Source organism: Morone saxatilis, unplaced genomic scaffold (genome assembly GCF_004916995.1).
Source record: "Morone saxatilis isolate NCDOM2014 unplaced genomic scaffold, NCSU_SB_2.0 Contig14, whole genome shotgun sequence".
NCBI lineage: Eukaryota > Metazoa > Chordata > Actinopteri > Moronidae > Morone > Morone saxatilis.
The window spans coordinates 10,851,738-10,865,813 of record NW_023339696.1 but is presented as its reverse complement, the minus strand read 5'-3'; the positions used below and the strand labels follow the sequence as shown (position 1 = coordinate 10,865,813).

Here is a 14,076-nt window from a genome sequence, read left to right as displayed (position 1 = left end):
GGTGGTCATAATGTTTTTACACGACTTGGGCGAATAGCACCGGCTAGTTTAGTCTATATAAAACATATTACATTTATACACAGTAGATAGTAATTGCATCGTACTTTTTTTTTTTTTCAAAGCGATCCATATAGATATTCTGGAGCTATTATATCAGAGTGTCGAGTGCATTAATAATCATCTCACTGTACGTCGTCGTAAAATATGACATAAGCTCGACATGCTGTCACCTCTTCAGTCAAATAACCAAAACAACCCTGAGCAACAGGAACGTGGGAATCCGCTTCAGACGCTGTGATTGGCTGCCGCGCCTGTCAATCAACCCTCGGCTGGGTGGGTTCGTCGGGCTGCCGCCGTAAGCACGTTAGTAGTGAATGAGCCTCGGTGTTTGGCTTGCTTTGGACAAGTTTCCCTGCACGATCATGGGGGTAGAGTGAGAGTAGTTCAGGACACACATCGGTAAGAAGTTGCGGCTCACTTCACGCGTGTTTCAGGTGAACTCGGGAGGGGGAAATCTGACGCTTTGGCAAATGTAGGGACGTGAGAAGTGTCCCGATTTTTCTTTTTTTAACCCCCTCTGAGCGATTCCACAGCCAAGTCAAGTCTACATTGGAGAGCCAGACACAAGAGTGAAGATGAACAGCCTGTCTTTTGACGACCCCTCGTTGGATAACCTGGACCCAACGCTGTCGCTCAACGACCCCAGCGATATTGACACGGCCCTGTTGAGCGACATTGACGGTAAGAGAAATGCAACAACGACAGATAGCTCGCCGGCTAACCCAGTCGCATTTAACAGTTTGTAAGCCAGCCCTTCCTCCTGTATGCCTTTTGTGCTTCACGACTTACCTCCCCTTTGTTTCACATTTAATGTTCAGACTGAAAACCCCACCGTATACCAACACAAAGTACCACAAGTGGGCCAACTTCAAGGGTTTAAGCTCACAGTGTTAGCGTCCCTCAGCTATCATTAGCTGCAGTAGATAACGGTGAGCTGAGGTGAGAGTAGGTGGTCTCCTGCACTGGACCACAACTCACTGTCACACTCTCGTTGTCTTTCAACCACTGAACCATTATTTTAAGAGTTAAGCTGCGTTAATATTTGAGGCCAACCTGCTGGTGAATGGTCGTGAGTGCGCCCCGCCCCCACAGACAGGTTACTGTGGTTCATTCCTCCCCGGTGGGTTAACAGAGCCTCGCTTAACCTTATTAACAAACACAAGTATTATTAAAACGATATCCTCTACTGCACCTCACTGTCTGATTACTGGCGGTAGCTATGGAGCTGTTAATGTTTGTGTTGTAGTCACATTCTCACTCGTTTGATGTATTGTTTAGGCTGTAGACTAAAAAATAAAAACAGCGTTTAGGGAGACACATATATTTGTATTAGTTGTATATTTTTGTTTCCATTTGCTTTCCAGTGATGTCTGATTGTGTGTGTGTGCGTGTATTTGTGAATATCGCCGTGTACTGTACTCGGTAATGGATATCGCCCACTTCCTACATTTGACCGACAGTAACCCTGGGTGATGCTGCTCGATGGTAACCTTGTGCAGAGCCACAGACAGCTCTCTCTCTCTCTCTCTCTCTCTCTCTCTCTCTCTCCTTGGGCTGATCGGCATAGCAAGTCTCTGAGACGCGCTCTGATTGGTCAAGAGCGATCACCTCATACAAAACACTGGATTACAAATCCAGGGTGCTGCGTTTAACTGCAGACACAACATAACACTCAAAGTGTCACTGGAGTTTTTTATTTATATATATATATATATATTTTTTTTTTTTGCAGTATATTCCTGGTGAGCTTCATCAGCTCAAAATTAGAGTATAAAATAATCAGTCAATCTTTCTAGAGCAGAGTATAACAGTGCCCACGTGCTGTCACATTTATTTTGAACATTATATTTCCTGTGTTAATTTAACGCCATTACTCATGAAGCAGTTCACACGTAGCAGTTTGTATGAAGAAATACATTTTGAAACCTATTGCTGATGCCAATGGGACCATAAAGTTAGTTTCATGACTCTTTCATATATGTTTGTCACAGTACTTTCTGCTTGTCCCTTGTAGTACCTTGTAGGCCCACAGCTGCGGGAATACTAAAAATAGTCTGACTGCACATTGGTTGACGAACATGACACGTACAAAGTTCATTATATGTGTACCTCGTGCTCTGGGTGTTTGTACTGTGCATGTCAGCATGCACTGTGAATGTGGTTTTGTTATTTTAGCCTTTAAGAATCCAATTTTTGTTATTCAGTACTAGTTCTAATTCATGTTATATTTTTTTTGTATGAAAAGAAACCATAATGTATTGAAATCAAAAACTGCCTTTATGTTTTTAGCATTTTAAGATGCCCCATTTAAAGCTGCATCATCGATCATAAATTGGCTATTTGGTGAACAGTTAAAAAGAAGCTAAAATGATCATGTATTTTTTTTCCCCAATAAACAATTTTGATGTTTTATACTTATTTTATTCTAAGATTGACCTTATAACATTAGATGGTTCTGGATCAAAATGTGCATCCTTATCCCACGCTGCAGTAAAAGCTTTGTCACTGCTACTGTTTAGACTGATTATATTAGCTTACTTTTAAGTGCTTCCTCTGGTCTGTTGTATCATAAACACTGTGTGGGTCGATGTAAGGCTGACCAGCATTAAATATGCAAATGAAGGAGATGCAGTTTGGGATATTGATTACTTACATATTTTTCTACTTGGTCAATAGCAGTGATAGTGGTTCTGGTTTCTCTCCTTCTTCAGACATGCTACAGCTCATCAGCAACCAGGACATGGAGTTTGGAGGGCTCTTTGATAACCCTCCGTACACCGGGCCCCCTCCTACCCAAGAGCTTCCTCCTTTGACCCAGACCATCACCTCACCTGCCCCTCCAACCACCACTACCACACCTCCATCCTCATCTTCCTCTTCCATCCTCAGCAGTAGCCCCCACCTGGATGCACTCCTGGGCCCTCCTATCACCCGTAGTTCCTCCACCCCAGACAAGACCTTCCAGCCTCCCACCTTCCAAAAGTCCCCCCTGGCCCAGATGCCGAGCTCCACCCAGAGGCAGCAGCCAGCCTCCCCGCAGCAGGCTCAGACCCTCAGACAGCCCCAGGTGGAGCAGCCGCAACCCATTCTCAGCCCATCTGCCCCGGCCCAGGCAGCTTCGCCTCATGGCTCACCAGGACCAAACCCAGCTTTCAGCTCCACGCCCCAGGCTCTCTTCACCTCACCTGCACCCCAGACCCCACCTCAGCCCCTCACCTCACCTGCACCCCAGACCCCACCTCAGCCCCAGCCCCAGCCCCAGCCACTTCCACAACTTCAGGCCCAGGCTCAGCCCCAACAGGTGCGGACCAGCTACAGCGCCCAGAACGGCTTCACAGGTAAGCACTCTTTGATGGTTATTGTTGTGACTTTCAGAGGCATTAGATAACCTATGATACAAACCTCTAAACGTAAATCCATGTTAAAGGCTTGAAAAGGGTATGGCATGGTTTTCTTTATGCCAGTTTATTGGTTTTTCATATCTGTCACTGGATCAATCCAACATCCATAATATATCCTTTCTGTTTGACTGAATACAGTTGACCCGTACCAGAAATAGGCTGGTAATTTATTTCAATCTAAAATTATAGTCTTCAAGTCTTATTTTCTCTGCAGATGCTTTGTAGCAGATATTGCGTGTCCAACCAGGTGGCTTTTCACATGTATTGAATTTACCAAGCACACTAGGTTATTCAACCTCAGCTGATCTTGTATCCAAGTCTTAATCTAATAGACTTTGCTCAGCGGTGTGAGAGTCTGTGAGCTAAATGAAAATGCTTTGTCTGGAAAACCTACGTTGTATATATGTACATATGGCAGTATATGTACACAGTATATATTGTACTATATATGCATATCGGCGGCAGCCATGTCCAGTGATATTTAATACTTTGACAACTGATTGTAGTAAGTTAAACATTCCTTCTGAATTATCTAGGGTGCAATATATTTTTATTACTGGAGAAAAATCCCCAAACCTGACAGCTACTGATAAGCGATTGCAATGGCTAGTCCAGTTGGAGCTGATAAGAAATATGAGGTGACACACTGAATGTTGCTATCACTTATTTCTAATGAGATTGCAATTCACCTATTGGCCTACAAACCCACAGACAATGATTTGTACCTTGTCAAGTGTAGCAAAAAAAAAAAGCTCTTGCTTCAAGAGTCGTACCAGTAATAACCAATGATATTTTTTAAACCAATACATATATCTAATATATTTTCACCTTAATTGGCCAATAACAGTATGTTTTTTTTTTTTTAGTACCAATTCAGGCTTAGTGCAAATGTTGATGTAGACAATGTAAGCTTTTGCCATTCTTAATGTAAAAAACACGACATAGTTTTGTTGGTAGTTTCTCTGGTATAACAGATGACTATTGCAGCAGTAAAAAGAATACTGGAGAAGTTTGACCTTGGTTTTTAAAGCCGATATTGGCTAATACTATATACCGGTACTGATACAATGTACTGTTATTTTCAACTACAAACTTGCAGGAGAGGCTTGTTTGAGTGCTGGAATCTGATGCCACTGACATTTCTGAAATATTTAAATGGTGAACAGTTTTTAAACGATGCAGGAACATTTTTTTGTCTGCATGAAAAAAACTAATTCTTACTCGCTGCAATAATTAAGTGAAAGCAATTTAGCAATTACTTCATGCCCTTTAGAATTTCTGGCTAATGAGATGGATTTTTGTCATGGATATTTCATACAATTTAACCTGCTTGAATCAAGGCTTGAATTAATCTTTTTGCATTACTCTCTTCCAGCTGTCAGTCCTGGCAGCGTGAGCCAACCCACCACCAGCTTGTCATCCTCACCTCCAAGTGTTCAGCCGGTGACCATTCAGACTCAGATCCAAGGGCTGACCACCACTTCTCCTCTCCTGGCCACGACAGCAAGCCCGACAGCGCAAACCATCACATCCCACGTACAGCAAGTTCCCGTAAGTGCACTGTACTCACGTGTTTGTGTGACATGGAACCAAAAGAACTGTCCATCTTTACTGTACATGTGTACTTGTGTGTGTTTTCTCAGGTGTTGCTGCAGCCACAGTTCATCAAGGCCGAGTCTCTGCTGCTGACCACTCTGAAGCATGACCCTTGCATTGTCACTACTGTGTCCTCTCCCACATCCCTGGCCACCACCACCCAAGCGCAGAGCACTTCATTGCAGGTAGGCACAACATGTGCAACTCCATACTGAGATCATACAAAGCACAGCCACTGAATTTACACTTCAGATATTTTAACTGTTACTGCTAAGATCTAATATACTCCTGTGACCTTAAATTGAACATGTAAGAGAGAAGTACTATTAGAATAATTATTCCAAAATCAAGCCATCAGTGAAGTAAAGATATTATGTAAGATGCTGTTAAATAACCTAACTGCTAGATGGTTTGTTACACAGGACCATCTGGGAAGTCGTCATTGGAAACTGTTTGGAAAAGGGCAGGCATTCTCAGAAAAATACTTGGCAGGTGATTGGATGAACTCTCTGCCTGTCACCGCCATATCACAGGCAAACTTTACCCAGTCAGATAAGCAAACCATATAACGTAGTAAACTCTTAGCGAAGCCAGTCGGGAGAGGGTGTTTTCCATTGAGAAAAGCCTTCAGTGCAGTTCTTTGCTCTTCTTTTAGTGAATAAATATTCTCTAGTTTTGCTATAACTGATGCTACCCGCATCGACACTAACCTTTTTAGCAGCCACCATTGTTGTTTTCGAGCAGTCACTTCTCACACACATTGTCACACACACCTAGCGTTAAACCACGCCTGTAGCTCATGCTGCCAGTAGTTCTTCATAAGACACTAATTGGTGGTTTAGACACCGGCGCATAGCTTGAAGCCTGGAAAGATGCATTCTCTTGTGATTTTAAATATCACAAATGTGATTGATGAATAATGCTGATTCAAGTAGGATTTTGCTGTGCATTTTTTTTGTCAACTCATCCTTCTATTTTCTGTCTTTTCCCATCTCTCCCCTCTCCCGTGCCACATCATTTACCCACTCAGGCTTTTATGAACGGTGGCACCATCCTGACCACGGTGCCCGTCATGGTGGACACTGACAAGCTGCCCATTAACCGCATAGCCATCAGCGGCAAGCCGGCTGGCCAGCCACACAAGGGAGAGAAGCGCACTGCCCACAATGCCATCGAGAAGCGCTACCGCTCCTCAATTAACGACAAAATCATCGAGCTCAAAGATCTGGTGGCTGGCACGGAGGCCAAGGTAGGAAAGAGGACCTCATGCGCGGTGTTTTTTTTTTTGTTTTTTTTGAGATCTGGCAGTCAGTTGAGAAGAGGGAATAGAAGCTATTTATATCATTGTCTATGTTTCCACTTTCCCACAGCTCAACAAGTCTGCAGTGCTGAAGAAAGCCATCGACTACATCCGTTACCTGCAGCAGACCAACCAGAAACTCAAACAGGAGAACATGGCTCTTAAAATGGCAGCCCAGAAAAACAGTACGTGCTTAAAACCGTTCTCTCTTCTTTATTCCATAATAGATTCTCTGAAATTTATTTCAATTTCACAAAAGTAAGTCATTCAGTTGACCTTCTGTGATGAGGTCTATTGATAGTAACTGTTATCCTGAAATGACAGAAGCGAAAATGGTCTTTTGTTACCTCTAAGTGAGTGGAATTGTAGGTTGAAGATGTCTTTATTTTCGCAGCCCTGATTGACCCTCTAACTGCTCTCCTTTCCTCTTTCCTCAGAGTCTCTTAAGGACCTGGTTGCCATGGAGGTGGATGGACCAGCTGATGTGAAGAACGAGCTGCCCACCCCGCCAGCCTCTGATGTGGGCTCCCCCACCTCTTTCTCGCACTGTGGCAGTGACTCTGAGCCTGACAGTCCAATGGTAGAGGACACCAAGGTATGCAGCTCTTGTTTAAACTGCTAAACTATAAACAAAAAAACTGCACTTCATCAGCAGAAAAAAAATAAAACATAGACATACTGTCTACAGTACGTTTACCTTTTTTCCACATTGAGTAACACTGCTATCTCTCTTCTACTCTACAGCCCAATGTAGGCATTTCAGACAGACCGGCAGCAGGAGGTAACGCTGGAGGCATGTTAGACCGTTCTCGCATGGCGTTGTGTGCCTTCACCTTCCTCTTCCTCTCCCTCAACCCTCTGGCCGCCCTGCTCTGCTCATCTGGCAGCAGCTCAGCTGACAGCACCACAGCCACTGCCACCCATCACGCAGGAAGGAATGTCCTGGGTGTGGATAACGCAGGTAGGGAGGGGGAGTTCAAATGAAGCCACTGTCAATACATTTTTACAAAAATGAGTTGTTTTGAAATTATATAAGGCTCTGGTTTTTATGTGATGCATTCTAAGTGTTTATAGTTAAATGAAAAAAACACCTTGTGTTTTCTGTAGCGGACTCATGGGGCTGGATGGACTGGATGCTGCCAACCATACTGGTGTGGCTCCTGAACGGTGTTCTGGTGTCAGGGGTTCTGATCCGGCTTTTGGTGTATGGAGAACCTGTAACCAGACCACACTCTGGATCCTCTGTTTTGTTCTGGAGGCACCGCAAGCAGGCTGACCTGGACCTAGCTAGAGTATGTTCTTCGTACATTTGATCATTTTTAAAAGGTTCTTCCTCAGGAGTTCCCTTTGTTATCTCGCTGTCTTCTGCAACTTACTCTGGGCCACCTTTTATCTGTTCTGCATTATCATCACTTATCTCTTTTTGCCCTCCTCAGGGAGATTTTGCTCAGGCCAGTCAGAACCTGTGGACCTGTCTAAAGGCTCTTGGTCGTCCCTTACCCACCTCCCAGTTGGACCTGGCCTGTGCTGCCCTCTGGTCCCTGCTAAGATTCTGCCTCCAGCGCCTCTGGGTGGGCCGTTGGCTGGCTGCCCGGGCTGGAGGGCTGCGATCTGACCGCCCCCTGCAGGAGGACGCCTGCAAGAGCAGCCGTGATGCTGCACTGGTTTACCACCGCCTGCACCAGCTACACATGACAGGTCGGTTGGTGGGGGAGTAAAAAAAAAAAACATCCTTAAAATAAATAAATGTTGTAGACTGAGCACTGTAGGGGGCATATTGAAGTGACAGAATCTCAGGTGTTTAAAGACCAACTCAGCTCCCCTGTTTTACTGTTATGTTGATTCACTGCCAATAAAAGGTTTAATCATTTTGCTTAAGTAATTATTACCAGACCATGATTATTGCATCACTGTTGTTCTCTGTAATAAAATATATTTAATATGCGTTTCTTGTCTTCTCTCTGTGCATACAGGTAAGCTGAATGGTAGCCACCTGTCAGCAGTGCACATGGCTCTAAGTGCGGTGAACCTGGCAGAGTGTGCTGGCTCCTGTCTGCCTGTTGCCTCTCTAGCTGAGGTCTACGTCTCTGCAGCTCTACGGGTCAAAGCCAGCCTGCCAAGGATCCTGCATTTTACCTCTGTAAGTCCCCTTAGTTTGCACCTGCACAGACGTCTTGCTCAGTCATTCATATTGTGCAAATGTAATATGTTAATATTGGTGTAATACTGTATATATTTGGTACTTGCACATTATTGTGTTGGTTGTTTAGAGGTTAAGTGCTATGCACATGAGCAGCAAGTAGTTTTAAGTTGACGTTTGGTTCATGTTTAATTAACAGAAACTGAGTTGTTAATGACCCTGGGACTTACCCACTTGAAATAAACTGAGCTACGCTGAACCAAAACATCATTAGTAAACTGTTTTTTTTTTTTTTTTGATAGCGTGTGTTCCTGAGCAGTGCCCGCCAGGCGTGCCTGTCATCTAGTGGCAGCGTGCCTCCAGCTATGCAGTGGCTCTGTCACCCACTAGGTCACCGCTTCTTTGTGGATGGGGACTGGGCCATTCGCAGCACTCCTAAAGAAAGCATCTACAGCCAGGCTGGAAATACTGGTTAGTAACTGTGTTCTATAGTGGCTAATTTAATGCCTTGAATCCTCTTTAAATTTTTCCCTTAATGCCCAAACCTCCTGTTTTGTACATGCACACTACATGCTAATGTTTTGTTGGTACTCTTACAGTGGATCCTCTGGCCCAGGTGACTCAGGCTTTCAGAGAACACCTCCTGGAGAAGGCTCTGTATTGTGTGGCCCAGCCTTGTGGAGAGAAAAGCCCCAGCCAGGGCGAGGGGTGAGAAAACATAACCTACTTCCAAAGAACTGTATAATTTGTATACCATTTATATCTTGTTAGAGTTTCATGGTTGGTTTAGATAAGAATAGATACAAACAAGTGGAACAACAATAAGGATAATGTTATTGACTATAGAAAATAATTCAAGAATGCCTTTGGATAGATTTTAAATCGTATGTTAATATGGCAGCAAAATAACCCTAGAGTGTGTGTGTGTGTGTGTGTCTTCTCAGGGAATATGCTGATGCCCTGGAGTACCTCCAGCTGTTGATTAGTGCATCAGATGCAGCCGGTGCCACCTCCCAGTCCTTTGCTATCGGCTCCAACATGGCTACTGTGACTGGTAAGTCACTGGTGACAACTGTCACTTCTGTCAACGACGCACTTGTTCAAGAAACATTAGTGCCAAGTAATGGCAGACATTTTTGAATCCCTGCCCAAAATCAGCTTCTAAAACCTTGGCAACCTCACTGACTGAGACTACTTCTGTTGCTCGAGTACATCAACACATTCAAGTGTGGATTTGGGCTCCTTACGTCATTACTGTTTATCTTCTGTGAGAAAATTACATTGGCTTTTCCTGCATCTTTCCCTCAGCTGCCCTAACTCTTCGATTTCCTTAATGTGCTTGCAAAGTAAGAAACAGTAAGATAAAGTTAATTTTTAGACTACTTAGATGGAGTAGCTGGATTTCCACTGGGTTGACTTCCACTTTCCTTTGTCCTTACTGATCACTGATCTGAGTGAAAGGAGGCTAGGTAAAAGGGAGGCATCCTCTAGATTGCTTCATCTATCTTCAGTGCTGTCAAATCGGTGATCACCTTGAGAGGAGGGAGGATGTGGGAGGGTAAGGGAGTCTGTGAAGGGATTTTAATGGAGAGACTTGTCTTGGCAGATGCTCAGGTTGCTCGCACAGTGTTAAAAGTCTGTGTGTGTGTGCGTGTTGCCCATTGTTAAATGGAGTGGTTTTCCCTCATGGGGGAGTTGTCAAAATGGCTGCTTTCTCTCAGCATGTTGTGACTGTGCCAGAGGGGAGAAACAGATTGATTCAGAGGTCAAATATACAGACAGCAGCTGTATGTGTGTATGTGTGTGCACTGTCATGCATGTTAAATTTGAAAGTGGGCAGTGAGGGGATTCAAATATTTGCATGTTTGTTTGTCTGTGGGCAACTCGCCTTTTGACTGTTCTGTTCCAACTTCCAGGCTGTGACCCCCACTCCAAGTGGTGGTCCTCGGTTGCTGTGGTGATCATCAACTGGCTCCAAGGAGATGACGCTGCAGCGGAGAGACTGTATCCCACTGTTGAGCACTTGCCCCGAAGTCTGCAGAACGCAGAGTAAGTTGGACATGTACACGCTGGAATGTGTGCAGCCAGCCTAGGCTGCGCTGCACTTGTCTGCTGAACCACACCCACAACACACACAAACCACCACCAAACACACACACACACACACTTCCACTACTTTAACCCTGTGTCTCTTTTCCCCCCTCGCTCTGTCAGGAGTCTTCTGCCCAAGGCGTGTCTGAACACATTCAGAGCGGTGCGGGCCCTGCTGTCCAAGCCAGAAAACTGCCAGCTGAGTCTGAGCTACAGCGACAAGGCCAGCGCCCTGCTCCGAGACAGCCTCAACCTAGGACCACACTGCCACAGCTCCAGTTTAGACAAGGTACACACTCACACACAAAGGCACAAGCACTTGCAGAGTGCGCTTGAAAGTCAGGTTAATTTTTTATTATTCCAATGGAGGAAATTTTGTGAGCAATCTGCATCAAAAGTATGAAAGAAATGACACACACATGAAAGCACACAGTGACAGATGTGCCCACACGTGTGTGTATAAAATTATAAATGCAGAAAATACCCACACATTATCACTCGACTACACACATGCACACTTTTCACAATACGGAACCACACACTTTACCACAGACGGCGAATCCCTTTAACAACTTCTCTCTGCGATACCGCGGTGTCCTACCCTCTAGCGTTCGGCAGATGGTGATACTGGTGATAGGAGCGTCACAGCGTGGTGTACGATCTAAACGCCAGAACTGTGTGCATTGGATGTATGCATTGCATGTGTGTCTCAGCGGAGTGCAATGTACCTGCAGTGCAACACAGAGCTGGGCCCCTAACAGCAGAACACGCACACAGGGAGGGTGGAAAATGCCCTTCAACTTCGAGTAGAGCTCTGTAACAGTTGAAGTAGAAGCACATTTCCAGCATCTCCCTCAATTTTAGGTCTAGAACAGAGTCGCATGCTGTCTTTCCAGCCACTACACTTATTAAAGGAACTGTGTTTTTTGACACTCAGCTACACATTGCTCACATTTCACTATCCAGGTCATTAGTCAGTGGTGTTACTGCAGTGCAGCTTGTGGCATCAGTGACTAGTTCTGGCAGTAAAATGTATCCCTTCTTAGTCCTAATCTTGTCCATTTCTCTCTAGGTCGTCCAGTTGCTTTTGGGTGATCTCCTTTTGGTAATGAGGACTAATGTGTGGCGTCTGCAGCAACAGGGGGCTGGTCCTGCGGGGTCAGGGTTGGCGGGTACCAGCGGCCCCGCAGGGGTCCACCAGGCCTCCCCACCGGAGCTCCAAGGCTTCCAGCAAGATCTAAGCTCCTTACGCAAACTTGCGCACAGCTTCAGGCCTGCAATGCGAAGAGTATGTGTAACCATATTGACTGTACATCTACATTTTAGTCATTTAGCTCATGCAAGTACTTCATTTTGTGAGCAGTTTAGGGGACCCATTGTCTTCCTGACATACAATCAAACTTTCATTTCCTCTCAGTCTAACACACAAACAGACAAAGACAGCATTAATACTCTTTGACAGACACTCGGAGAACTATTAAAACAAGATGAACACACCTGTTCAGTGCCTTTGTTGGTGTGCTTCTATTGTGAGGCACCATCAGTCAGAATGTTCCTTAAAATCCTCATAAACTGACGTGGAAGATCGACAGGCACGAAGACAGATTCCTACGTGCCACACATACCTGGAATGACAAACTTTAAGAGAAGCACACAGCATATACACGTACAAAAACTCTGCACATATTTGCAGGCAGTCCGCAGCACAATTCTCTGTGGAAATTAGCTAGGAGGTGTTGCAACACACACACACACACACCCCTGAGGCAAGTGTTTAGCAGTGTTGTTCACAAGGATTCAAAGTCTCTCTGAGGTAGAGCTGAATGCTCTGTATGAGTCATCATCACTTGTTCTCATTCCTCCTCCTCCTCATCTCTCATCCTTCCATCTCTTTCCAGTTGTTCCTTCATGAAGCTACAGCCAGGCTGATGGCAGGGGCCAGCCCCACTCGCACGCATCAGCTTCTGGATCGCTCGCTGCGACGCAGAGCAACGCCCGGAGCCAAAACAGGTGTGTGTGTGTGTGTGTTTGGCTGGCAGAGTGTGCAAAGCAAAAGGCAGTAATCGGGTTAAACCTCTCAGCACTCCCCTTCAGCAGCGTCTGCTTAATCCAATCACCTTCCAGTACACGCCTCACATGTGCTGGGTTGCCCCGGTAACCCAGTCCCAGCCCCCTGGTATACGGATCCACAGCCTCACAGCTCTGCACAGAGACACGCTGGAGAGGCAAGCGGCGCCGAGTGAGTTAACACACCGCTGGCGGGAGGAAATGCTGGCTCGCATTCAACCCTTATCTGTGAAGTGAGCTAAACAGCAGAGAAAACAAGAAGGTCTGGGAGGGTAGAGCTGGAAAATGTGGAGGCCTGACATCAGTGTTATCACATGTTTGGCTTAAAAGGTGGGCAGCAAATGAATATAAGATTCAATATTGTGCAAGGTTGTTAAGATTGTCAAGCATCTTAAATGTTTTTCTGAGGTTTTGGAAATGTTACTGGACACGTCGCGTCATGAATTAAATGCCATGAAATCAACATAAAGGCAACAACAGAAAAAAAAATGCACAGAAAGAAATGAATTACGCCTTCTTCACCTCTATTTATTTATCAGTCAATTATCATTTACTTCCCACAAAGAAGATATATCCTTAAACCACCAAACATTATGAATGAGCCAAACGTAGCTGTTGAGATTGTTCTCACGTCAGATCAGTTGATAAAAACGATTTATTTCCACTTGCCTCCCTGTGCTTATGAAGTCTATTAATTAAAGCTTCAGCAGCAGAGATTTAAAATCCATACTTGATGAAGCCTCTGAGATAACAGAAAACACTCTTCTTCCTTCGTATCATTACTTTTCAAGTCAGCTTTCCCTCTCGGCTGCCAAACACAACATGAGCAGTGTGGTTTCTTCCTGCACTGACTCTAAATTAAGCAATATTTATGTAAAAGTTGCCAATGTCTGAATGAAACGCCATCACTTTAACAGATTATATGAGCCAGGAATGTTATGTGTATTCAAGGTCTAAAAACATGTTTTGCATAGACCATAATAGAACATTTCATCAATAAAGTTCTGTAGTTCAGCTACAGCTTGGTAATACTTCAATATTATATATTTTGCAAACACCTGTTTCCAAATTAATCATTTTTATAATTCATAACGGTGGAATGCAGATCCTTTAATAGAGCATGTGATCAGGACATATTATGGTATCAGGAAAACCCTCGAGATACACATTTTTATCTACATCGCCCAGTCTCATGTTCAGCAGGACACACCCTCTCGTGGTGAAAACGATCAGCTCTTCTGGTGCAGTGTGTGTGTGTGTATGTGTGTGTGTGTGTGTACATGTATGAGACATTAACAGAATATACTGCAGTCTGGCCTTGCTGGATGACTCACACTGAGACGACATGTGAGGCCGTGCCATTCCGGTCGCACTGACATACAGCGGTGCATCGGGCCGATAGCAGCACACACACACACACA

The 14,076-nt window shown here is 44.7% G+C and overlaps 1 protein-coding gene across 2 annotated transcripts in view; it reads left to right on the top strand.

The window, feature by feature from the left end:
- Positions 1 to 79: 79 nt before the first annotated feature.
- Positions 80 to 14,076, top strand: part of srebf1 (sterol regulatory element binding transcription factor 1) — a 16,984-nt gene continuing 2,987 nt past the window's right edge. Inside the window, exons 1-19 of one of the 2 annotated variants that reach the window (XM_035655038.1) lie at positions 81 to 741; positions 2,772 to 3,236; positions 3,273 to 3,398; positions 4,837 to 5,012; positions 5,105 to 5,242; positions 6,088 to 6,306; positions 6,428 to 6,542; positions 6,795 to 6,952; positions 7,102 to 7,318; positions 7,465 to 7,649; positions 7,794 to 8,055; positions 8,331 to 8,497; positions 8,800 to 8,968; positions 9,097 to 9,205; positions 9,442 to 9,551; positions 10,414 to 10,546; positions 10,712 to 10,877; positions 11,661 to 11,876; positions 12,487 to 12,598. In XM_035655038.1, the coding sequence (XP_035510931.1) occupies positions 636 to 741; positions 2,772 to 3,236; positions 3,273 to 3,398; positions 4,837 to 5,012; positions 5,105 to 5,242; positions 6,088 to 6,306; positions 6,428 to 6,542; positions 6,795 to 6,952; positions 7,102 to 7,318; positions 7,465 to 7,649; positions 7,794 to 8,055; positions 8,331 to 8,497; positions 8,800 to 8,968; positions 9,097 to 9,205; positions 9,442 to 9,551; positions 10,414 to 10,546; positions 10,712 to 10,877; positions 11,661 to 11,876; positions 12,487 to 12,598 (3,349 nt within the window). In that variant the 5' untranslated portion in view covers positions 81 to 635. Of the gene's footprint in view, positions 742 to 2,771; positions 3,399 to 4,836; positions 5,013 to 5,104; positions 5,243 to 6,087; positions 6,307 to 6,427; positions 6,543 to 6,794; positions 6,953 to 7,101; positions 7,319 to 7,464; positions 7,650 to 7,793; positions 8,056 to 8,330; positions 8,498 to 8,799; positions 8,969 to 9,096; positions 9,206 to 9,441; positions 9,552 to 10,413; positions 10,547 to 10,711; positions 10,878 to 11,660; positions 11,877 to 12,486; positions 12,599 to 14,076 lie in introns of both variants that reach the window. The other variant, XM_035655037.1, reaches the window with a different exon arrangement.